At 40.1% G+C, this 27074-nt stretch overlaps 2 protein-coding genes across 14 annotated transcripts in view; one reads left to right on the forward strand and one right to left on the reverse strand.

Moving 5' to 3' along the window:
- Positions 1–27074, forward strand: part of FBXO33 (F-box protein 33) — a 106236-nt gene that overhangs the window by 12343 nt on the left and 66819 nt on the right. For 2 of the 7 annotated variants that reach the window (XM_075926886.1, XM_075926887.1), the window contains exons 2-4: positions 5946–6056; positions 11478–12163; positions 18035–18186. In XM_075926886.1, the coding sequence (XP_075783001.1) occupies positions 5946–6056; positions 11478–12163; positions 18035–18186 (949 nt within the window). Of the gene's footprint in view, positions 1–5945; positions 6057–11477; positions 12164–15291; positions 17129–18034; positions 20021–27074 lie in introns of those variants that run through there. The other 5 variants (XR_012903390.1, XR_012903389.1, XM_075926890.1 and 2 more) reach the window with 5 other exon arrangements.
- MIA2 (MIA SH3 domain ER export factor 2) overlaps positions 25888–27074 on the reverse strand; it is a 68952-nt gene continuing 67765 nt past the window's right edge. For all 7 annotated transcript variants that reach the window (XM_006117716.4, XM_006117718.4, XM_006117719.4 and 4 more), the window contains one exon: positions 25888–26447. In XM_006117716.4, coding sequence (XP_006117778.3) covers positions 26281–26447 — 167 coding nt within the window. In that variant the 3' untranslated portion in view covers positions 25888–26280. The remainder of the gene's footprint in view (positions 26448–27074) is intronic.

The raw sequence follows: 27074 nt of genomic DNA on the forward strand, positions 1-27074 counted from the left end.
CAAAGAATCAATGCTCACAAAACAGATATTAGACAGGATCACAAAGAAAAAACAGTTTCTTGCCATTTCAACCAGAAAGGGCATTGTCTCAATGACCTGATTACCTGCATCCTGCTTCAAAGACCTTTTAACACCAGACTTGAAAGAGTATCCTCTGAACTGTCATTGATGCTTAAATTTGACACTTTACACCTAGGTCTTAACACGGACGCTAATTACCTTGCCCATTACAAAGATAGCTTCCCCAATTATCACCTCTAATATCATTAGCTCACAGACCTTTACCTCCCCCCATCCCCCTTCTGTTCTGAAATATGATTTGTCCTTTTAATATGTGTTAATTTTTTTGATTGTATTATTTGATATATATGTTCATGCCAATTTTCTTCCACAATTTGATCTGAGGAAGTGGGTCTGGCCCACGAAAGCTCATCACCTAATAAACCATCTTGTTAATCTTTGAAGTGCTACATAGTCTGGTCTAGCTGAAACAAAAAGCAGTACTAACACGGCTACATATCTATTACTTGGTTCCAGTGTAAGTGATATCTTATGACAATTTAGTCATCTCCTAGTAAAGTGTAATGAAGAGCCCAAGGAAGGTTCGCTGGTGCTGCAGCATGGGCTTTAGAGTTGCTAATATTTACATGATAAACTTCAGAACACATTTTTGGATGTAGCACCTTTTAAAATGTTAAGTTCTGAAGATATGAATGCTTTAGCAAAAAGTCACCCCGAAGGAGTTGTACAGCTTCTTATCACTTTTCTGGTGCTGCCAGTAGCAGTATGAAATGATTGAGAGAGGGTCTGAGTGTGCTATTATCTAGGACTATTCATGGCCACATTAACAACAACTTTCTGCAATCAACCCCTTCTTCCTTACTCCACTCATTAGATCAATGCAGCTGTTCTCACTTTTTATACATAGATCTGAATACAGGCAGTCCCTGGGTTACGTACAAGATAGGGACTATAGATTTGTTCTTAAGTTGAATTTGTATGTAAGTTGGAACTGGCTCCAGATTCAGCCGCTGCTGAAACTGATCAGCGGCTGACTACAGGAAGCCCTAGGCAGAGTTGCTCTGCCCCCGGCTTCCTGGAATCAGCCGCTGATCAGTTTCAACAGCGGCTGAATCTGGACTCCTGGTTCAGAACAGCTGGGGCGCTGCCGGGTAGGTCCCCGCAGGACCAACCCAGCAGCACCCCAGCTGCTCTACCCCAGGCGTCCCGCAACAAAAGCCTGGTCTGCTGGAGGGGTCAGCAGGGAGACTGGAGCAAAGCCACAGAGGTGGGGAACCCCGCTGACTGTGCGGCTTTGCTCCGGGGCAAAGGAGCAAAGCCGCACGGGCAGCGGGGTCCCGCCGCCTGTGCGGCTTTGCTCCTTTCTCCCTGCTGTGCTGGGGAGTCCCCCCCCCAGCACACCAGGGAGACCCGGAGCAGCTTTTCTCGCCCCGGAGGACGCAGTGGCGGGACCGGTGCGCTCTGGGCGGTCCCGCTGCCTGTGAGCTCCGGGGCGAGAAAAGCCCCGTTCGTAAGTGCGGATCCGACATAAGTGCGGATCCGCGTAAGTCGGGGACTGCCTGTATACATGGAAGATGTTGCATCAGCACCTTACTAAAGCCTCACTGTTCCTCATGTCTACAATGGCACTGATTGTGCTGCCTCTAGGAACTGTGGTGAAGTAGCAATATATGTCACCTGTGAAACAGCAGGAATAGGAGTTGATTTTTTTTTTTTTTAAACATCCTTCTCTGTAAACTGTAGATCAAATTCATGACCAAAATAATGGATGGTTCTAATTCTTGTAATCCTGCACATTTTCACTAGGAATCCTGGAGTATTACCCTGCCAAAATATGTTTAGAGTTCTATTAATAAATAATACCTTTAGAATATGTAAATATTTAAAGGAATCCTGTCAACTTGAGATGTAGACATTTGGCAAAAGTTAGAAATATGTCAGAGGCTCCAGTGCTGCTTCCATGGTTTTGCCATCATTTTTTAATATCTTTCCCTCACCAGTTGTGGGAGAAATGGATTGTATAGGAGACAGTGAAATTGACCAATGTGCTAACATATGCATAGTGTAAAATATATATATAATATACAAATTATTAGGGCTGTTTAAAAATAATCAGTCATGAAATTAAAAAGTAGTCATGATTATTGTCCGAGTACTGTTATTTATAGTGTGATTCAAACTGCCATTTCTTTAATTGATTTATTGATGAACGTTAAAAAAAACAACAAAGCAGCGGCTTGCCTCCACTGCCTTTGCAAATTTGTTCCGGGTTTGTTTGTTTGCCTCTGCGAGTTTTTGCTTTCTTTTTGTTTCTGTTGTTTTCTGGCTGTCCCCCGGAGACGCGCAACTCTCACCACACCCGTAGCTCCCCCTCACCAAAAGACACAGAAAAGCAGATTTTTCTGGGGGACTCTTATTTTTATGGGGTTTTTCTTCCCCCTCCTTCCACAAAGTGTGTTTTGGTCTATTTTAAAGGGCCGTGAGAGACGCCACTACCCGCTGTGCAGCACTGGCACCACGCATGCCCAGAGCCTGCTGGCCACCCTCCGCCTCCTGATGCTGCCCAGTTCCACCGCCTACTTCGGGTCAGCCCTCCCCGTGGGGGTGTGGGGCGGGTTCACAAGGAGATGGCCCCGGTGCAGAAAGCGCAGTCTCTCCTCTGGCCAGGGCCCCTGCGCCATGGGCATGGCCACTGCAGAGATTTTATCAGTTGTGTGGTCTTTGTGAAACTTTTGAATTTTTATACGATATTGGAAATATTAAAAATCAGTTTTCTAAAGAAAACCTCATGAAGCACTGCCAGGACCTACATTTAGTGCTCAGTACTGATAACACTGCTGACATTGATGAAGTAGAATTGTATGTTAAATTAATAGCTTTAGCTGAGCTAATAAGTCCTAAAACTTCTCCTCTAAAAGTATTAGAATGTATAGCAAGAAATTATTTTTTTCACTTCAAACACTGCTATAGCATTACCGTATTTTCCGGCGTATAAGGCGACTGGGCGTATAAGACGACCCCCTAATTTTTTAGTTAAAAGATAGGGTTTCGTCTTATACCCCAGCGCCCCTCCGCCTCCTTTGCTCCCGGTGTCCCTGGTCTGCTGGAGACGGTCCCCAGCAGACCAGAGGCACCGGGAGCAAAGCCGAAGCGGCAGCGGGGTGCTGCGCTTCTGAGGCTTTGCTCTGGCAAAGCCTCAGAGGCATGGGACCCCGCCGCTGCTGCGGCTTTGCTCCCGGTGCCTCTGGTCTGCTGGGGACCGTCTCCAGCAGACCAGGGACACCGGGAGCAAAGCCTCTGAGGACGCCCCGGAAGCGGGACAGCCCCGACGCGCCTGGGCTGCCCCGCCGCCGGAGCCCCTCCACGGCTTTGCAAAGCCTCGGGGGAAGCCGGCGGCGGGGCATCCCAGGCGCACCTGAGCTGCCCCGCTGGGATGCCCCGCTGCCGGCTTCCCCCGAGGCTTTGCAAAGCCGCGGAGGGGCTCCGGCGGCGGGGCAGCTCAGGTGCGCCTGGGATGCCCCGCCGCCGGCTTCCCCCGAGGCTTTGCAAAGCCGCATACCCGGCGTATAAGACGACCCCCGATTTTGGGGGGATGTTTTTTAACATCAAAAGTCGTCTTATACGCCGGAAAATATGGTACATATATTCTTTTAACATTACCAGTATCAGTGGCTTCTAGTGAGCGCAGTTTCTCAAAACTGAAATTACTAAAAAAATTATTTGAGGTCCCCCATGTCTCAAAATCTTTTGTCAGGACTCTCATTAATTTCAATTGAAAGTACCATTGCAAAAAAATTAGGTTTTACTTAATTATTAAAAGGCTACGCAAGTATAAAAACCAGAGAAATTCAGTTCATGTGAATTCTTTTAATTTATGAGAAACTGGGCGCACTGGAAGACACTAACATTTTTCATTACAGTGTATAGTTGAATGCAAATTGTTTGTAATTGTGATTTTGTTAAAATTAAATGAGTACACTAGTAGGAAATTGTTTTATTTCACTAACTACAAATTTCCTGTTTTCGTTTTAAAAAAAATTTTAAACAGTCAAAACAAAACAAAAAAAATTGCAAAGTGCAAACATGAGCCAACAAAAAAAGTGGAGTGGGTGGCCAAACGTTTTTTTGCTTGGGGCAGCAAAAAACCTAGAGCCGCCCTGAGTGCCACTCGTGCAAACTGCTCACTAATCTAGAATGTCCATCGGTGATGTAAATTAAATGTTGATTTTCTTTGAACTCTCTTCATTGCTATCTTTACCCTGGTCTGTGCCTAAAATTTAAGTGGACCCAGCAACATTGCCTTCTGAAAAATTCTCCTCCAAGATATGTAGTTAATCTAACATAAACCATGGAGTTCTTTCATCAGCTTCACTGTTGCCTCTCACGGGAGTAGATTAATTTTGGGAAGACGACCCCTTTCATTGCTGTGTACATGTCTGTAATACAGTGCTGCAGCACTATAGTTTAGACATAGCCTTAGAGTTCTCGATGTTCAGAATTAAGTGTAGCTTTCCTATAATGAAAAGCATACATGTATAAAGTGTAACTGATGGAATGTAAGGACAAAAGTGGATAATAGATGTCACAAGGAGTATTCCTGATAGCAATCTGCTAGCTTGGGGGTAGGTAAGATATGGCCCACTGGCTGGATCCAGCCTGCCAGGCCTTTTAATCTGACTTGCTTGTCCCTGCGGTATAGGGCAGTTTTGTTCAAAGTGTCTGGCTGCTTCCTGTGGCTCTCTGTGCTGTGGGGAGGGGCAGGAGAGGGCTTTGCACACCGCCCCCAGCAACATGTTTCAGCTTTTATTTGTAAGGGAGCAGCCACTAGGAGCTGAGGGTATGTCTACACTGCCACCCTAGTTCGAACTAGGGTGGCTAGTGTAGGCATTCGAAGTTGCAAATGAAGCCCGGGATTTAAATATCCCGGGCTTCATTTGCATCTTGCCAGGTGCCGCCATTTTTAAATCCCCGTTAGTGTGAACTCCGTGCCCGCGGCTACATGCGGCACGGAGTAGGTAGTTCGAATTAGGCTCTCTAATTCGAACTACCGTTACTCCTCATGGAACGAGGGCTTCATTTGCAATTTCGAATGCCTACATTAGCCACCCTAGTTTGAACTAGGGTGGTAGTGTAGACATACCCTGAGAGATTTTGTTGGGGTTGGGCGCAGTGTGCAAAGTTTCCCCCACATCTCCCACAGCACAGAACACCACATGAAGCAGTCCGGGAGGGAAACCTGTTTGAGAGTGCTGCTGGCCAAGAACTGCTTCAGTAAGCACCTCCCAGCCAGAGCCTGCCTCTGGCACTCCACCCCTTGCCACACCCAAATCCCTCCCAGACCAGCACCTGCTTCCACATCCCTCCCCCAAGTCAGAATCCTCTTGTGCATCCATATCCACTCCCATATCCTGCACCCTGGTCACCTGACCCACGTCACAAGTCCCTCCTTCACCAAACTCCCTCGCAGACCAAACATCCTATCCTGCATCCCAATCCCAATCCCTTACCCTGAACTCCCTTCTTCACCAACCTCCCTCATGGACCCCATACCTCCACCATAGAAAAGTGCAGCTCTTGACCCCTTACCAAAATCTTGGCATGGCCCCCCATTAAAAATTATTGCCCACCCCTGTGCTAGATGATTAGCTGTGTATTCAAACTGTTATAATACTGTGGCTCAAAACTGATCAGACTTCTTGCTTCCATTGGCATGTTAAGCTGCTTCCCCTGAAAAGCTCTATTTAAGCTTTAGTTTATTTGGAAGTTGTGTGTTGTCCAAACTTCTAGAGTGAAACTCTTCCCAGCGAGGACCATACCTTCTGTGCATAAGTGTGTCCTTACTGCCTGTGTTCAAGAATTGTCCTTAACATTTCCCCACTGTTGCCTTAACTTCATGTACAAACTAACAAAACCTATTTTTATAGGAACCTCCAGAAGTTAAGTCTTTTTGGGGATATAAGCATTCTGCAGCAACATGGAAGTATATCGAATACATACCTCGGCAAAGTGGACCCAGATGGCAAAAAGATTAAGCAGTAAGTTCTTCTTTATACACTAGCAAAAATAATATGCTGATTCAAAAAACTGGTAATAAGAATGCAGAAATCTCCATCTCAAGGATATTGGGTTAAAAAAGGTTCAGCTTGGTAGTGGACCTTTCATTTGGCTTCTGCTTTTGTGCTATCTGATGGTCATTGGGTGACCTAATATAAGATGAGTTGATCTTGATTAAGACTTGTGTGTCTACATCACTCAAACGATCTTCAATTGTCACATTTTGATAGTCTTATGTGGACAGTGCATAAGACACAATACTTTCACTAAAACAGAACGAGGTCTTACTGGAGCCAGGGATGGAGTAGCAGGGTTTTCTTGATACTGAATATACTGTGGTTGTTCTGAGACTGAATGGAGAACAGCACTTGGAAATGAAATCATCTGGCGTGTTAAATATATACAAGAAAAAATTAATATTCGGGAACAAGTGACTTTGAAGAAGGTAATAAGTGATTTCCAAGTAAGGATTTGTTGTAAGACTGCATGCTAGTTTAAAATGAGAACTACTTATTTGCAGAATTATTCTTAATGGGATGTCTATGGAAAGCTAAATTGATATAAGCTAAGATGTGAATCTAAACTGTTAGTTATTTCAGTATAAGCTTCTCCTCGATGTAGACACTCTTATTGCAGGATCAGTGTGGCTTTTTTAAAGCTTATATCTGCTTGGCAGAACTCATTTTTGTTTACTTTTAAGTCTTTTATCTTATTCTACTCAAATTGTCATCATTGTGGAAAATTGAGGGGGGAGGGAGATCAGACAGTTGAATCGCAGTGTCTACTGTTAAACAAAATTAAAACTTTATAACCATTAAAATACAGTTTGTCAATATGACATGTCAGTTTGCAAAGTAAATATGCTTAAATCAACCTCTAAGTTCTCAAGCAGCTTTTTTCTTTGAATATCTGTAAAGTTTTACGATTGATAGAAATATTTCCATCAGCTTTTGTGTGTGTAGCAAACTCGGCATCAAACAAACAAAAAATCTAATCATCCCAAGGCTACTTATACCCTTTTGGAGAAACTGAAAAAGCCATTCTTATTCTAGAACTAGTTCCCTCTTCTGTGGGTGATACTGGTATAACTAAAACTTCCCATTATAGACAAGCCCTGACGGCTATAGTTTAACCTATATTGCTGGGTGGTGGTGGAATCTGCTTATCCCAAAACTCTGAGGGGAATGAGTAGTCTTTCTTCTTCTCTGTGGCTGCCGTTGAAGTGTCTCTGGAACTATCATATTCACAGATAGATTAATGTATACCTGAACTGCTAATGCCTAGGTCCTGGCTTAAGTTTACAACATGGTGGAAATTCAGACATGCATCTCCTACTGTATTTTTGTTATCCTGTTGTGCTTATGTAATGCAGAAATTGAGATCAGTGGAAGATATGTAACATTCATCCAGTATTGCAGTACTAAGGCACAGGTTATAGGCTACAGCTATACTACAACTGGGATCCACAAAGTAAGATTGACACATCAGCGTTCCATTTTAACAGGTCTAGTGAAGACCTGCCAGATGGACTGCAGGTTGCTGTCCAGTCAACCCCAGTACTCTACCCCAAATGTGCAGAGTATGGTAAGTTGACAGGAGAGTGTCTCTAGTCAACCCCACATAGTGTGGAGACTACAGATAGTCTACCTAAGTTGTGTTGACTCCAGCTACTTTTAGGGATGTAAATCCTGTTTAATTGGCTAATGGGTTAAACACATTGCTTAACTGGTTAACCGATAAAGGGGAGAGTGAGTGAGTGGGGGAGTGCCGCTCCAGCCCATCTGGAGTGGGCCCCCCCCCCACCTCTAGGCTGGAGTGCCACACAAACACCTCTGCCACCGCAGGCAGGGGCTGCACTGGCTGGGATGCTGGAGCAGCCACTGTCTATGGTGGAGCAGCCCCTGACTGCGGGGCACCCAGGCCTGCTGCAGCCAGGGGTTGTGCTCCAGCCTGGCTAGAGCAGTCCCTGTCTGCGGCGAGCCCCACTGCAGGGGTGGAGCAGGCAAGGAGCTGCTCCAGTCCCCACCAGTAAGCCTCACCCAAAACACTGGTTAAACTTTTACATCCCTAGCATAATTGCTTGTACGGAGTTGTTTTCCATATCGATTTGCTGCAGTACTGTAGATGTAGCTGTAAATATCTGAGTAAAAACTTTTACTCAGGTTGTTGTCTCAATAATATGCTTAGTGCTCGCCCTCCTATGATTTTTGCCTGACGCGTAGTGCATAGTGCTGTATTCAGGTAGAACCTCCCTGGTCTAGCCAGGGGAACTAACTGGTCCTGAACCAGGGAATTTGCTGGACCAGGGGAGATGAATGCTATTGGGGGGACTCCATTCTCTACCTTCTTCTTCCCTCCCCTTCTCCTTGGGGCTCTGCTCCTCAAGTTCCTCTTCCCAGCTGGACCTGGGCAAGCCCTTGCTCCCTGACTCCATTTTTCCAGCAGGAGCCCTGGAACTGGGCAGTTCTGTCACCACTCCCTGGTTGGAGTGCCAGCAGACAGAGTAGGGGAAGCCACTGACTCCGCTCCACAGTTGGAGCACCAGACAGAGCAAGTCCCCAGCCTCACTTTCCAGCAGGAGTGCCCAGTGGAGGTGGGGCAGCACAGATGGGGGGTGCACATTTATTCAGGTCGGCCCCCCCATTTTCCACAGCATCTATTTCCCACACCCATGGGGTTGGATGGGAGGAGAGGTAGCCCTGATAGCTCCTGGATCTGGCCCACCCAAATGTCCCAGTCTGCCTATGCCACTGACTGAGTCTCATTTTTTATTATCCCTATATATGGTTATTGTGCCATGTAAAATACCCTCAGTTGAGTTATTTAAATATTTGAGACAGGGTGGGTGGGTGGTACTAGAAGGGTTGTCTCTGCATTAGATAGCTAGAAAAATTTAGTTGAAGTGGCTGTATAGTTTTTTTTGGTGGACATATGGATGGTTAGTTCTGCAGGAAGAGTCTAATCAGGCTTAAATTCAGGGATTTGTGTATGATTATTACTGTATATCTGAGATTTTAAATGTTCAGCATCTCTGCTTTGATTGGAAGAGCTTACTTCTAGTACAGTACAGAACAATATTAGAAGCCACAATTGTGCAATTATAGTTAATCCAATTCAGTTAACAGAGCAATCAAAAGCAAAATGCTCAAGTAATATTTTAAACTATATTGTTTTAAGATTAAACATGAATATCTAGACATTAGAGAAGCACAACCTAAATTAATAGGCTGCACAATAAAAGAATAGTGAAAGCAAGAGTGCGTTTGAAGGCCATGGATAATATCTGGAAAAGTAAAGTGATTAGTTTAGGAATGAAACTGAGTTTCTTGAAAAGTGTGTATTTAGCAGCATGTAGTATGGATGAGACATATGGGTGATAATTAAAGATTAAAAAAGAAGGATATTGGCATTCAAGAGGAGTTGTTATAGAAAGATCCTGAGAATAGGATGGATGTAGAAAGTCACCGAGGAATTGTATAGGAAGATACAGCCAAAAGAGAAACTACTGCAGAAGGTTATACAACCAAAGTTACAGCTATTTGGGCATATCTGCAGAATGAACGAAAAGTGAAAAGTTGAGACCCTGGTATTCGGCATAATGGATGGTCCGAATAGGAGAGGCAGACCCCACAGAGAATGCGCAGATGATATAGTAGATTGGTGCGGAGCTAATCTGCAGAAACTAAGCCACTCCACACTGGACAGGGAAAGATGGAAGGAAATAGTGAGGGAGGCATCGGACGCCAACAGGCATTTAGCCCGTGGTGGTGGTTGATGATGATGACGACGACGACAATAAAAGAACTGAAGTATATGTTTAGGCATACCCAGTAATACCATGTTGAACATACATGCATTTCATATTTTACTGTTCACTAATGGACTGCGCCCGATGCTCGCTACACTTGCCAAACGCCCCTCTTTCTGGCTGCTTTCGTGGCCAGAGTGCAGGAGAACGTGTTGTCATTCTATCACTTGTCAGGAAAAACTTCTTTATATATCTAGAGAGAGAGATATGGCAGAAGGAAGACTTAACTTAAAATATTAGATATTTATTAAAAATGCTTATATACAATATTGCAAGATAGGATGAGCTTACCTTTCTACCACATTTTAGCCTCTGATTAAAGATATACATGCACATAGACATTTTTCATTTTCTTCTGTGATTAGATGCCCTTTACATAACATTCTTTGTCTGTGTATGTTTACATACACAATGTGTACTGTGTAGCAATTCAGCTCAGAAGAACTTGATTTTTGGCATGATTATCTTTTTAAGTTTTGTGTTCAAGGCTTTTGTATTGTATTCTTTGAGGCTTTTAACCTGACTTAGCTCCCTTCTTGCAAATATTGTATTTTTTCTTCTTGTGGGGTTCTTGTGCATTTCAAAGAGGAAGTGCAGATATGGAGCCTAGGTTCAGTGGGACCCAGCTTGCCCCGGGCTTCATGCAGCATTTCAGTCTTTGAAATGCACAAGAGACCCCATATTGACTAGTTAGTTAGTTAGTTGATATTCAATATCCCTAGTTTGGGATGCGGGGCTGGCACTGTGGGATTCTGAGGGTGGAATGCTAGCACTGGGAGGGTTGGGTGCAGGGGACTCTGGGATCAATAGTTGATGCTGGGGGTAGTGGAGGGGTTGGGGGGCTCTAGGGCTTAGGGCTGGCACTGAGGTCTCTGGGAGGCGCTTTTGGCAGACTAGTAATATTTTATTTGCATATTCATAATTTCCATAATGAATATGCAAATAAAACATTCCTGGTCTGCCAAAAGTTTGTAAATGGGTTTGCCTGTCCCCAGTATCAAAAAGGTTGAGAACCACTGGGGTTGAGGATTGCCTTAGAGGATGAAACCTCAGAGGCTTTTGTAAAGTGGTAGTTGCTCATATTTATATAACCGCAAAATGGCTGAATTGGATTTCCCTTAAACTTTAGTTTTAAAAAAGCTTGTCTCTGAGGAATATGGGTCACTTCTCTTCAATAGGCAACATTTTCCGGGGGAGCAATCAGTACTAGGGATGTGAAAGTGTAAATGCAGACACAGTTAATTGATGAGCCGGGGGAAGGGCATGCCATAGCACAACTACAGAATCATGCCCTAATTGAAAGAGAAGAGTCTCTCTTGAATAAATACAAAATGCTAGGCACTTCTATTGCTCTCTTCCATCAGTATAGAATGGTGATGTTAGAGTTTACAGCTGTGCCGCTGTAAACTCTCTAGTCTAGCTGTGCCCTAATGACTGAATGCTATTTTAGGTGCCTATCTTTAGCCATTGAACTTTTAAAATTTAACCAAATTGTTATTGATTTGATGTAGTTATTATCTGAAAAATTTTGCTCACAATACGGGGTGGGGGGATCGCATATTTAATAGGCTTGGTTGTTTGTTTGTTTTTTCAGAATACAACAGCTTTTTGAAGAAATACTGGGCAATAGCAGGCAACTGAAGTGGCTGTCTTGTGGGTTTATGCTGCAAATAGTCACTCCCACATCATTGTCATCTTTATCAAACCCCATTGCCAACACCATGGAACATCTGAGTTTACTGGACAACCACATTCCTGGTAATACCACTCTTATCACTGCAGTTGAATTGGAGCGCTTTGTGAATCTGCGCTCACTCGCCTTGGATTTCTGTGATTTTACAGCTGAAATGGCAAGAGTCCTGGCTGATAGTAACCATGTGCCTTTGCATCGACTCTCTCTTCTGATCCACAATATTTCCATAATGCACAAGTCCTTGGAAAACATGCCAGAAGATGAGAATTGGAAGGCACTGACACGCAACAGCACTAATCTTCGGGTCTATATTATGGCTTTTAATGTCAAGAGTGATGACATGCTGAGAATTCTTAAGCCCAGTATCCCACTAGAGAGAATTCATTTTGACAGCTACATCACTTGTGTTTCAGGGGCTGTTGTTGACCTCATATCCAGGCAGTATGACAAGTTTCTCACTCATTTTATATTAATGAATGATGTGATAGATATGTCTGGCTTCCCAGATCTTAGTGACAACCGTAATGAAGATCCACTGGTTTTGTTAGCGTGGAGGTGTACAAGGCTCTCTCTCCTAGCAGTTCATGGTAGGTAATGCTATGTCTAAACATAGTAAGTGACTTTGACCTTTTTGATGCTTTAGTCTTTTCTGAAAATCACTATCATATGTTTTGTAGTAATAACATTAGTTACTGCCCTAAAAATCCTGCAGATGATGGTAATTCTAGAAACTGTTTTATACAGATACTGGAAAAAAAATCTCAAATAATCAAATTTAAAAGTGTAAAGTCATTCCAAAATACTATAGTTATTCTTATTTCTCGTAACAAATTATGTAGCTAGTAAGCTACTGATTGTAAACAAATTTTTCTGTGCAATTCTGTTCACACACATGTAGCTTGTATAAATGAGAATGAACAAGAGGTTTTTTGGTAAGGTTCCAAAAGAAGGTGGTATATGAAATTCCATGCTGTGAAAGGCTCATATTAAATGTGTGGAGGATCTTTATTACATTAAGCTATGTATTATCCACGGCATTTATGAGAATTGGAAATGCTTGCTGCTTACTATTAGTTTAATTTTGCAGTGAGGATTAGGTACTATTACTTCCCAGTTGTAAATATGTATGGCTCACAGTGAATCTAGGTTTGAGAGGAGATGTGTAGTACCAAACTACTAAATATCTAGCAGCAGCTGACAGGCTGAAGTATTGGCTGATAAAGTTTTGAATATATTCCCTGAGTTTGATTGCAGGTGGGAGAGTAGCATAAACTGCATTTCTCTGCATTTGAAATAGTTTTAGGTGGGTGCCTAACCAGACGCCACCAAATGTGACTTACATTAATTGTCTATACTAGCTATTTATTACTGTAAACCTCTAATCCACTCTGAATTCAGACTCCGAGAAAAGGAACTTACTCTTATGTATTATCTGATTTCAACTAGTGACCTATAGCAGACAAAAGTAGATAATATTCATTTAACAAATTAAGGAAACTTAATACTAACGTAGCACTTGTAGTGTGGCTTTTCATAACTTATGTGGACCAGCCATTGGGGGGTGAGAAGGTTGTGTCTACTGCTGCTTTTATAGGTAGGGACTAAGGTCTCAATTTTGAGATCTGCTCTGTAGGAGTGGACCTCCTTTTTTCCAAACAGCTTCTGGGAGGGGCGGAGGGTTGTTTAATCCTTTGGCTCAAATAGCAGAGGCTCATGATTTAAGCACCAAAGGGCAAATTTCACTGTTTTCCACAAAGCGGGAGATGGGAAAGGGTAGTCAGATACTCACAAGAAAGAGGCTTCAGCTACAAACTTTAATTATTTTCCAATAAAAATCAGATTGAATCTTCCCAATTCTTTGATTTTTCTATTTAATCACTAAAAATTTCCTTGAGTAAAATGTCACCTAACTCGATGCAACCAACAGATCTGAGGCTGTCTAGAGCTTGTATCAGTTTAACTTGGGTCACTCAGGTAGTATGAATAAATAATCCCTATGAGCGACCTAAATTACACCGACATAAGCACCGATGTGGATAGCACTGTTGACATAGCGCCTGCAAGCAGCAGTAGCTGGAGTAGTTAAACCAATGCCAGAGCTCTTTTCCATTAGTATAGACTAGGGAAGTAATAGTGTAAACTTTTTGTCAACTACACAGTTAATGAAGTGCATGCTTCTTAATATCCCTAGTATAGAGTGGTGACATTAGAGAGCTTACAGCTATGCCGCTATTATCTCTCTAGTCTAACTGTGCCCTAATGACTAAATGCTATTTTAGGTGGCTAAAGCTAGGCACCTAATATTAAAATGTAACCAAATTGTTATTGATTTGATGCAGTTATTATCCCAAAAACTTTGCTCACAATACAGGGGGAGAATTTTCAGACATCCCCCAAGATATACCTAATATAAACAAACAGCTGTAAATTTACAAGCTAACAAATTCAGCATATGAAATATGTGGTGTTGTCACATGTCTATCGAGCAAACATTCCGGTAAAGCAATAGACAAGCAAAAATGTAATCATCTTTATTAATTGGAGAGTTTGAAGTTACATAATTATCTGATCTTTTTAGAGTCATTAGAAGGGACAAGCTTAGGGCAATTTCTTATTTTCTAGTGTGGGGTGGAGGGAGGGAAACATGTCCAAATAAATGAAAGCAAATCTCTAAATAAAATACTTTCAGCTGTGCTTTTCATATCTTGGCTAAATTGGGGAAAGATTATATTTTTCTTCATTATGCTACCAGACTGTCTGCCAGTTATTTTGTGAGTAACGAAATAAAAATAACATCTGAAGTTTTATGTTCGCTAAAATATTTAAAAACTTAGAAGTGAAAACTACATTTTTGTTACAATAGGTTGCAAATGCAGCTGTCTATCTCAAGAATCAATTTTAAATTCTTCAGAAAAAGCTAAAATGTTCATATTGCATGCTCTGTCCTCCATAATTTCTACTATTTTTTTTAAAGGAAGCATCATTCTTATTCTTAAAAACATAATCGTTTCTAAACTTTTTTACAATTTAAAAATCACAAATTCTATCTTTTTAGGTCCTGATTGGTAGTAAAGATTATCTCTGTTAACTGTAGAAGTTGTTTTATTTATTTATTTATTTTTTAAGAAGTCTGACTTGATAACTACATCTAATGTGGCAGATAGAGGAGGGGTAGATGGAGAGAATCTTCTCTTACATCCATTCCTTGTACTTTCAGAAGCTAACTAAATATTTTTATATCTGTCCTCTCCTCTTGTAATCAAAGTACTTACACTGAATTATGAGCATCTTTCTTCTGGGTCTCAGGTGACAATTACAAAAACACTGTCAGGAACATGTGATGATACAATAGACCTCTTTAAGCTCAACAAAGCAATTTGTTCTTATATTTAAAAAAAAGAAAAAACACTGGATTTTGTGGCCACCTACTACCAGTTTAATTCCCTTCTATCTGTTACCCTTAAAAAAAGAAAGAAAAAGAAAAAAGAAAATAAACTTTAAATGTTCTTCAAGCCAAAATGAACGGTTGTTCTATGACTGATAGCTCAGAAGGTAATGACCAGTCAGTAGCTAGGATTTATTTGGTCTGCATGCTTTTGGCTGCTGTTTGTCATTGGATTAGAAAAATCTAACTCCTATATTCCTTTTCTTATTGGGTGGGGCCTTAAGAGTTTTTCCTGCCTTCACAGAGTAACTTCTGCTACCTTCCTTACAGTGTATCTTCCCGAAGCAGTAAGAGAGAAGTATTGAGACAATCTCTGGGACTGAAAACAAGCCCACCCACTTTGCATGAAAAGGGGAGAGGGGTGAATCTTCCCCAGAGGGACAAGGACTATGGGGAAGAGGTGATTTGAGATTTCATGATGTAAACCTAAGGGATCTCATCTGGCCCCTCCTTTGTGGATTAGATTCCTTTCTGCCTGCTAAAGTCTTTTCATGTTCTCTTCTGGAAGGAGAGACTAAGACCTCTGGTAAGATTTTAGCAGTCTTTACTTCAGGTTATTTTTTAACAAATATGTACAGGCATATGCTCAGTGTTACATCATAGGCAACCGAAGAACACATGAGAGCTGGAGACTCAAACTCCTAATTTATATTGACTACTGACCATCTCCAGAAAGGTCAGTAGCAAATCATTCATGGGCAACATTTTGATAGTTTTTTTTTTTCAGTCCAATAATTAGATCATTTATAGGCCCATACTGCCCTTTACGCCTGTTTCACACTCTTGGGAAGCATTCACTAACCAGATAAGCTGCTACCTTCTGCTCTGTGTGAAGGGACAGAGCCTTGCCCCACACCTCAGAAACATTCCAAAGCCTCCCCCTCCACACTAGGCATGCTGCAGGCACAGAGTGTCTTTACAGTGATTTTACATCTCTGGCAACTGCTCTGGGCATCCAAACTGGCCTATCTGCATTCCTGGTGGAAGACTCATGATTGCTCTTGTGGATTCCCTTCCCCATCAGAAATCATTTTTCTGAGGGGGAAGCAAAGAACCCTGCAGGGGCAATGAATTCTGCATATGCACAGTGACACAAAACTCCTCCAGGGTAATTTGCAGATGCCCTGGGTGGCAGAGTGCTAGCTTTGAATAGTTTTTTTCTGTTGGAAGCTTCAAGAGACGGTGAAAGATTTTCATTCTCCTTACTACTTCCTCTTATTGCCTCATTTACTTCAGTCTCCACTGTCCTCTTGACTGTGATATTTTCTCGCTGGTTGTTGCTATACAGAATCCATTATCTACATTGTTGAAGACCATCCCACAGAGAATCAAACCTTGCTTATATTTATATACTAGATAACTTTCTGTGCCTTGGATGAGACTGCAGTTTCTTCCGCTCTTAGAGTTTCTTATACAGACTTCAGCAAGAGCATTTGCGTCTTAGGTGAGAAGTAAAGTACTTCTAGCTACTTCATGTTGGCAGGAATAAAATGGGGAAGCAAAGGGTAGGCACCAGAAGAAGAGGGAAATTCTAGATGGTGTGTAGTAGGTGGTAGTGAGATAGGAGGAACCCAGCATGTTTTTTAAACCAAGCGATAAAAAGCAAGTTTGCTAGTAATTGGGGATATAATTAACCTTTTTCTTTCCGGGGAAATACAATATGCACTTGTAGTAGGTAGCAAAGATAATTTCATGATTGCCATATTTCATTTCAGTTAAGATTATTCTGCAGTTGAGTGAAAAAGTTTTCATCATTAAAGGGACTTGGTTTTCATGAAAGGTGAAATGATCTGTGAGGAAAGGCCACAATCACTGTGAAAATGGAGTCTTGTAATAGAAAATAGGTCCTAATTGTAACACGGAAAAATCAAACCTCTTCAGAATTCCTTTGTACTGCAAACACAGTTTTAGTTCAGTTCTTACACCTGTGCTTTCACTTAAGATTAATCATGCACTCTTTCTTGCACATAACACACTTAACTATGTAGCACTTTAAAGAATAAGATGGTTTATTAGGCGATGAGCTTTCCTGGGCCAGACCCACTTCCTCAGATCAAATTGTGGAAGAAAATAGGCATGACCATATATACCAAAGGGATACAATTAAAAAAAAAAGTGAACACACATAAAAAGGACAAACCAAATTTCAAAACAGAGGGGGAATTGGGGGGGGGGGGGAAGGTAAATGTAAAGGTAAAACCTCCCCCCCAATCCCCCCTTTGTTCTGAAATTTGATTTGTCCTTTTTATGTGTTCACTTTTTTTGATTGTATCCCTTTGGTATATATGGTCATGCCTATTTTCTTCCACAATTTGATCTGAGGAAGTGGGTCTGGCCCACGAAAGTTCATCACCTAATAAACCATCTTGTTAGTCTTTAAAGTGCTACATACTGTAGTTCTGTTTTTTGTTTCAGCTAGACCAGACTAACACTGCTACATCTCTCAGTAGTTTGAGCATTGGCCTGCTAAACTCAGGGTTGTGAGTTCAATCCTTGCAGAGGCCATTTAGGGATTTGGGGCAAAAATTTGTCAGGGATGGTACTTGGTCCTGCTGTGAAGGCAGGGGGCTGGACTTGATCTTTCAAGGTCCCTTCCAGCTCTAGGAGATAGGCAATCTCCATTAATTTAATTTAATCTCTATTACTATAACACACGTAAACTGTCAAGTAGTTTAGGTCTAAAATACTTGGTTTGCCCCAGAGCCTAAATAATAATTTGTAGGAAAAGTAGATTTATTTATTCTTTATAGGGGAAGGGAGGAGATCCAACAAAGTTGGGGAGAGGGTAACTACTTAAAATATTATTAAGTTTTATTTCCTCACTTGATAACAATAAATTGGAGCGTTATGGCTTGCAACTTCTTAAATATGCAGAAAAAAGATTGTCAAATGGGAAAAAAGGCAAAATTGGATGGGGGGAAAAGACAGTTTGAGTCAGGGTTCTCAGGTTTTAAACACTTTTAAAAAGCAGTCTTGCAATGAAGTAACAGCTGCTTTTTCCTCACCCACCCAGGTTACACAGTGTGGGCCCATAACCTCATTGCAATTGCTCGTCTTCGTGGCTCTGATTTGAAAGTGCTAGAAGTCACAGAAGAAAGCATTGATTTCGACCAAGGTGAACTGGCTGATCAGGATGTGGATCCAGTACATAACCTCATTGAGCAGGTATCGCTTGGATTGGGTCGACCTTGGCATGCAGTCATGGACATAGAATTATTCAGTGTCTTTACTGAGCCAACTCGTCATTTTTATAGAGAGATGCAAAGCTTCAGTGAAGGCATTTAGCTCTTTTTTTTTTATTTACAATTCCTGTGGTTACATATGCAAGTAGGATCCTATTATGTTTTTCAGTAGTGTGAATTAACCCCTTTTGTGCTGTGTTTAATCAGTATTAGCTATATAGAATTATATATGTGTATTCTACTTCTTGATCAAAGAACGTAGTCGGGTATTGGTTTAGAAGCTGAAAGTGGCAACGTTTAGGGCTTTCACGGTTAATGGACTTGTCTACCAAACCTTATAGAGATACAGCCGAAGGTTGTCTGAGGTTGCCGGCTAACTATATATTTTACTGAGTAACTCTGCATCTTCAATTATTTTACTATGTTGGAGTTTAGTGCTCAGGAGCCAATTTTCTAAATATCCATAGCCCTCTGGATTTGTATGCAATCACTGTCATATAATCTGGTAGCATGCTACTTATTAGGTTTTTAAAAAAGGAAGACTGCCCAATTGCCAGTTCCTTGTAAACTTGAATTTCACATGCAGTTTCTGAAGCATGAATTACTACCATTCTCGAAATCTTTTTCAGTTATTAAGTAGTAGTTTGTAGCACTGTGCAGCTTTTTTCAGTTACTCACCTGAATTGCAAGCTCTTAGACTATAAATTATAGGATTTCTAATCCTTTGTAAATTCTCATAGTTTCTTATTCTCATGATCTCTGTTTCTCCATATGAGTTAGCTTTGGGCCCAGATTTAAAAGGAAATATAAGTTTACACACTCCAATGGGGTAAAACCATAACAATGAAGATATAAATTTAAATGTATATACTTGCAAACAAACATTAGTCGTGAAATCCCTAGCAACCAAGTCACTGGACTTTCTCTGTCAGCGCCTGTGTCAGCTGCCAAAGAATAGATTAAAAATGAAGAAGTGCCCACATGCTGGCAGGGGCAGGCCAACTGTTGGTCTGCCAGATACTGCTAGATTGTAATATATAAGGTCGAGTTTCGACCTGTGGTACACAGCTGTGCTGTGGCTCAGTCAGCAACCTCAGAACTCTTAAACAAACATGCACCTGTTTCACTGTGAATAGTGAATGTAAAGGAAGGAAAGGAAATAAATACAAAGCTTGTTCTATCACAGGTATGAGCTGCTATGATGCATGAAGAACATTCCATGAAGTATGTTTTAAAATCTTGTTATATCTGAGAGGCTTTAAAAGCCGATTTAACTGTTTCAGGGCAACCGCGGTACAGACGTGGTCTCTGTGAGACTTCCACCTGACCCCAGTTTTAAGTGGTACGAATGTTGTGCATTTAATGTTAAAGGACAGTCTGCAATAATTAAAGTAAGTGGCCAACGTGGGTGCCCAGCAGTGCTGAGACCTGGCTGCTATATTGTAAGCTTTGGAAACACAATTTATGCAACAGATGTCCAGATATGATTCTATTTATGGAAAAAGTTTATATGTGTTTTACAAATGGTTTTACCATCTTATATTAAAATGACCTTTTGACAGGTGTGCGCTGTTTTGTCTCCAGTGAGCACATACCATGCGGATTTTATATGTACATCAGTAGAGTGAATCCACTGGCACAGTGTGTGTGTATATGCCAGATGTGGTGAGATTTTATCTTATAAATGTGATCAGATTGAAAAACTCCTGACAGAAAATGTAAGGAAACCAGCTGAATGTTTGAACTGATGACTGATGTTGTATGGTTTATGTTAAATGTATATTCTTTTAATCAATGAATAAAGCATTAAAAACTGATCATTGTAAAATATTTTATTGTATCAGCATGAGGATTTTTAGCATTAAGCTGCAGCAATCATTCATAAATTGTGTATAATTGTTAGTACCCATTGTTACAGGTTCAGCAAAGCTTAGTCTGAAATAGATCCTACAGTAAATGTTTCTTATTTGGATGGTACTTTGTTAAAATGTTGATTAAAATAAAGTGCTTAACACAAACTAGTCAGCTAGCACAGACCAAATATTACACACTCAATGTGACTTAGTCTGATACAGTAAATTGTAGAATATTAGAAGACACAAATTCTGCACCAATTGCAACTGCTTAACTCAAAATCTCATGTGCTCTAAAAAACTGTAGTATTCATGTCAGTGTCCCACTATTAAATAGATTATGAATACCTACAATGCTTCAGTTTGACATTTTATCTATTTTTATAAATCTGATTACATACCATGGAGGAAAACTGTACATGTTGGGTAAACCGGTAGAAACAGCAGTCACAATGTCAGTGACTGGCTGTGCCATGAGAACTAAGTGGTTGTTTAGTGTGCTTGTGTGCCAAATATTATTTTAACCCTGATTATTGAAGATGAATGTTTAGGATAAAAAATTATTACTAATCCCATAAGCCATGCTGCTTACTGAGATGTGCCTAGTGTCTGTTGTTTCTTTTGCTAAGTCTGCAGAACAGTCATGTAACCCGTCCCCTTTTAAGAGGAAAGTAGCTTTTGGTGTGAATAGTGGGGGAAGGATAATGGAGGGTATCCTGTTGCTTATTAGTGATATCAAATGAAAGGCAAAAATGCATGAGTGCCATTATGACTGTTGCCTTTTCAGCATTAGTATTGTGGTTTCAGATCCTGGGCTTACATCCCGAGTCTTTTATTGCCTGAAAGGCAGCTTGCAGTAGAAGGAATGCTATCCCATTCAAATTAAAATGTAAGGTTAAGTCTCCCTCTGTCCAGGAGGAAGCTCAGATCAAGAAGAACTTAATGAAAAGGATAAATGTTCCTTTGCTTAACAAAATAAGTCCCCAACAATGTTAATATCCAGTGTTTTGTGCAATTAGATTGTAAGCCTTAGAGACAGGTACTATTCTGCATCAGTTTTGTTCTTTCTTAAAGCTAGTGCAAATATTGTTTTTCTTTCTAAACTGTTCCTTTGGTTAGCTGTTCACTGATTTCCCAGTTTGAGGGCAAAAATGACCTAGAACCGCAGAGTAGTTTATTTTCTTGACTAATGCAAAGGAATGCATGTTATTTCACTTACATTTCTGATTCTGGTAGGACTGCAAGGCTACGTCTACACTGCTTCCTTCTTGCGCAAAAGCCTATGCAAATGAAGCACAGATTAGCGTATTGTCATGTTTCATTTGCATAATTAATTAGGAGCTATCTACACAGCGCCTTTTTGCACAAAAACCCCCTCTTCCTAATTTTTTCAGGAAGGACAGCTCTTGCGCAAGAGGGGGGTTTTGCACAAAAAGGCGCTGTGTAGACGGCTCTTTTTTGCCCAAAAACGGCTTTTAAGTAATTATGCAAATGAAGCATGGTAATATGCTAATCTGCACTTCATTTGCCTAGGGTTTTGCACAAGAAGGAAGCCCAAGGGACCTCTAAGTCAATTCCAGCCCCTTCTGTTGTGGCAGGACCAATTAAACATAGACCATCCCTGACTGGTATTTGTCTAAATTGTTTTTAAAAGCTTCCAAAGACGGAGACTCCATGACCTCCCTTGGAATTCTATTCCACAGCTTAACTATCCTTATAGTTAGAACATTTTCCCTAATATATAACCAAAATTGTAATTGGCTTAATCTGCACCAAGTGCTACTACTTCTTACTTTATGTTGATATGGAGAACAATGGATGACCATCCTCTTTTATAATAGCCCTTAACATATTGGAAGACTATTAGGTTTCCCATCAGTTCTTTTCTGAAAACTAAATGTCTGCTTTTTTTTTTTAATTCAATCTTTCCTCCATAGATCAGGTTTTCTAAACTTATTTATATTTGCTGTCCTGGACTTTTTCCTCACTATCCACATCCTACTTAAATTGTGGTACCAAGAATTGGACACACTACAGCAGCTGGGAACTCACCAGTGCTGAGTAGAGCAGGGTGATTACCACCTTTTTCTTACATAATTGATGTTTTTAACAGGAGTGTTATATGATTCTGGGATGTATTAGCAACTCTGCAGTATGTTGATGATTCATATTCAGTTTGTGATCCTCTATAGCTATACTACTACCTAGCTAGTTTATTCTCCATTTTGTAATGGTGCTTTTGATTTTTTGCTTCCTTGGTGAAATATTTTGTACTGAATTTCATCTTTGCTTACAGTCCCTTTCGGCTTGGTATCCTCTGCACATTTTATAATTCTTTTTACTCCATTGTCCATATTGCTAATGCATATATCGAATAACATTGGGTCCAGGATTGACCCTTGTGGGATCCCACTAAATATGCACTCTCAATTTGGTAGCAACCATCAATAATTGCTCTTTGACTTCAGTCTTTCAGTTAGCATTACCCACATTAAAGTAATCTAGATCACATTTCCCTTATTTGCCTGAGATTGTAATGCAGAACTCTGTGAAAAGGCTTACTAAAATCAAGGTATAAACACATCTCCTGCTTCCCTGAACCCTATCCACTAGATCAGTAATATTACTAAAGAAGAAAATTAAATTGGTTTTGCATGACTTGTTCCTGACAAATGCATGATAACTATTCCTTATAACACTGCTATCCTCCAGGTGCTTACAAACTGATTGTTTAATAATTAGCTCCAGTATTTTTCCAGTTATTTACATTAGCCAGCCTGGTCTGTAATTCCCTGGATCTTCCTTGTTCCCATTTTTAATGATAGATACATTTGCCCTTTTCTGGTCTCCTGGAATTCGTCCTGTTCTCCAAGAGTTCTCAGATATAATTGTTAATGGCTTAGATTGCTTCAGCTAGTTCCATAAGTACCTTCATTTGGCTCTGTTGATTTAAATGTATATAACCTACTTCAATATTCTTTAACCTGTTCTTCCCTGTTTTGCCTTGTATTCCTTCCCCCAGTGATCAGTAGTAATTGAGTAACAGATTATCCTTAACCTTTTTAGTGAAGATTGAATCAAAATAAGAATTTAGCACCTCATCTTTCTTGATGTCTTTAGTTAGTTCTCCTTCCCCATTAAGTAGAAGATCTACACTTTCCTTTGTCTATTGCTCACTCCTAATGCATTTAAAGACCATCTGATTGCCTTTTATATCTATTTCCTGGGGTAACTCCTTTGTGCCTTAGCCTTTGATTTTGTCCCTAACATTTTTTGTACACTTTCATATTAATTTGACAATGCTTCCATTTTTTGTATGTTTCCTTTTTTGATTTTTTTTCAGGTCAATAAAGAGCTTCTGGTGGAGCTATCTTGGCTTTTATCATCATTCCTATCTTTCCTTTGCGTGGGGATAGTTTCCTATTATGCCTTTTAATATGGTCTCAAATTGCCAGCCCTCCTGAACTTTTTCCTTTAGATTTCTTTCCTCGTGGGACCTTACCTGTGAGTTCTGCGTGTTAAAGGTTTGTACATAAATAACAAGAATATTTAAACTTAATAGATAAAATAGAGGCAATATCAACTTTAAAAAACACTTCATTATACATTTTTGTACCCACTCTTATTTCTATAACTGACATATACAAAGCCATGTGCTTTGCCTTTAATTTAACATTGAGTATAAAATCAGATTCATTTTGGCAGTGCGCGCCTCTTCCCTTCTCCCCCCTGCTTCTGTTTTACTGTTGAGTAAAATCTCAGTTAACAGGTTGGGAATGGAGGTTGTTCATATGGCTGTTTTTAGACGTTTACAACTGGACATTGACTTAATGCAGCTTTGAAACTTTATTGTGAAAAGAAACAATGCTGCTTTTAACCATTGTAAACTAGCACAAAGTTTCCTTGCATTAAACTTTCCCTTTACTGTACTGTTAAACTACCAGAAAAATATTTGCTTTTTTCTGCCTGCCGCTGCCTTTGTACTTCCAGGTCCAAATGAGGTATGTGGTTGACCAGTTAATTTGCAGTGAAAATCAATAACCATAACTAGAATTCTGAAACTGATCAGACAAATAAAGCAAAGACAAAATGGAGGCATGTGAATTTTTGGTGGTGATACTCTTAAGCTTGCTCAAAAGATTCTTCTATAAACAATAGCAGGGAAGCAGTGAAAATCAATAACCATAACTAGAATTCTGAAACTGATCAGACAAATAAAGCAAAGACAAAATGGAGGCATGTGAATTTTTGGTGGTGATACTCTTAAGCTTGCTCAAAAGATTCTTCTATAAACAATAGCAGGGAAGCAAACTCCGTATTAATTCTGTATTCTAAAAGGAAATTTGGAATTTTTGAAAGTGGTATGTCCCTTTTCTGTTGTAAACTACCAGAAACTGATTTTCAGAATGATTGATTACTGAATTAACTCTTTGGTTAACTTTCAGATTCATAGCATTCAGCCACTTAAATGCATTGAAACCAAGATTGGCTGAGAAAATATAAAATGTGGCCTGTTGTGGGAAGTTGAGTTGTAAATGGTTTGCAGCTGGTAGTGAGTTCTGGAAGGAGAGAGTGGTCAGAACTAAATATATGTGAGTGGGAAGGACGACAGGTATAATGGGACACACTGGTATTTAGAGAAGATGTATTTGCTGAGTGCTCTTTTGGTAGATTTTTGGTTTTGTTTATGGAGGGAATGTGGTAGCAGTTCTGCATTACATGCTATCTTTTATATGTAAAAGATGGAAGACTCAATTTAGTTAAAGGCTTTTGAAAGGATGATGAGAAAATAAACTTTAGTGTTGTAGGAGCCTATGTTCATTCAATACTTGAGGCAACTAACTAGGATTGTTGTGGATCACAATTGTGCCTAATGTTAGGTGCCTAACTATCCTCCTGGAGTATACCCATTTTCCCTGCAGTTTTAATTTTCAAAATGGAGTGTAAATGGAGAAGGCATACAGACATCATATTAAAACTCCTATTACAAAAAAGAAATAAGGCTGTCTCAGTAAATTCAGCTTGCTTTCAGCAGGCATGTTTGTAACCTGGCCATTGTCATATCATGGTTACCATTCCTCCACTTAAGCTACGTCTACACTGTGGAACTATTTTGGGCGACTGCCAGTATCCCTAAATAGTGATTCCGCATCTTAAGAGTGAGCCCATTATATTTCAATATAATGGGCTCATTATTCCAATGTCCCTCATTGCACAAAGATTAAGGGTTGTTTTGGAATAACATTTTATTTTGAAATTTGGCGCAGTGCCAAATTTCGAGATAAGCTATTTCAAAATTAAGATCAAATTGCATATCTTATTTTGAGCTACAGGTGCAGTGTAGACGCATCCTTAGTGGCAAGCATCAAGATGCACATATATAAAATATCTAATACAGCAAAGTAACAAAGCCATTTAGGCTTTTTCTAAATGTTAGAGACCAGTCATTATTACTGCAATCCCCAGAATGACATGAGGTTTTAATGAGAACAGAAGCCATTTTTAGACTGTTTGTAACAGGACTAATTAAGGATGGGATAAGATCACTAAGTGATACAAATTTGAACTAAGGAATGGTTTAAGCCCCTCTTCCCTTCTACTCTTTCTTCAAGGGTAAACTGAACAACTTAAATCCCTAACTTATACTTGTCTAATGTAGTATTCTAAACTAAAATACAAATCACTTGAGCTTAATGACTTCAGGTAGCTTAACTACTGATGCTTTAGAAGCAGACATTGCAGAAAGTTCACGTTAGATGTGATAAATGAAGTGAGAGAGAAGTAATTATTACAGAAATGTAACAGTTTGATTAACATTAATACCACACAGGTTTTCAAAGTGACTGCATTTTATTAATTCAAACATTTTCACATTTGTCTTCTATAGCAAGCACTGTTCTTTGCATGCAGAGTTTTCCTGTGCAGATGAGACATAGTAGCTGAACGGTGTTCAATGTTACTCTAGTTGTGTTTTGTATACATTCAGAATAGGTTACTCAAATTAAAAATACTTAATTTAAAATTTCTACTGTACAAAGAGCCATTTAATTTATCCTTATTTACAAAATACTATCCTGAGAATTATTCTATTAAGCTTCAATTTGAGCAAAGTATTTATATAGAATCACTTAAGTAACAGTAGTTACTTAACTGAAGATGTAAGAAGACTTTACAGGTATAGAAACAGTACATCAGGTTAATTCCCAAAATGTCATACAGCAGCATCAAGTTTCTTGTGGTGGCTCTGGATGTTCTGTACCTGGAGTACTAGATTGATGAATTAACCCAGGAGGCTCACTTCTGTTTTCAAGTGAAGGCAGAGGAGGTGGGAAAGATCCAGCTCTTGGTGGTAGATACTGAGAAAAAGGCCTCAGTGGAAATGGATTTCTCACTGTTTAAAAATAAAGTATTTAGTGAGTAATTTTTTTTTAAAGCTTCATTATCCAAAAAATACAGATGCTGTGCTGGACAAACACCCTTTTCTCACTATGGCAATCAGCAGTTTAATTTGTAACAGTGTTTAAAGACAACCAATCAAAGGTCATGATGCCAGAAAATCCAAGACTTGAACTAGGAATTTGTAGTGTTAGGTTGGGACGAAAGGTGGAAGACACTAAACTGATAAGTTACTTTTTTATACTTTCAACAAAATATTAAGTAGTGTCCCTTAAAGCTTTTTATAAGATTCCCTAATGGTTATCAAAAGTGAAGATCAAACTGACATCTACCTATAAAGTTATCCTGCATTCATCTCTGGCCCTCACTTGTCCTTCCTATAGAACTAATATCTGAATGTATAAAATGTGCCAAAAACAACTGTCCCTGAGGCCATATATTTTAAATTGCACCAACTACATTTGATGATGAGGTTCTATTGTGTGCTTGGAGTATGTGGGATCCTGAAAATCACAACACTGGAAGGACCCTCAAAAGGTCCCTGCACTCAAAGCAGGACCAACCACCATCTCACCCATCCTGACAGGCATTCCTGTTCTTAAAAGTGTCTCCAATTATGGAG

This window comes from Pelodiscus sinensis, chromosome 4, assembly GCF_049634645.1.
Source record: "Pelodiscus sinensis isolate JC-2024 chromosome 4, ASM4963464v1, whole genome shotgun sequence".
NCBI classification, from domain to species: domain Eukaryota; kingdom Metazoa; phylum Chordata; order Testudines; family Trionychidae; genus Pelodiscus; species Pelodiscus sinensis.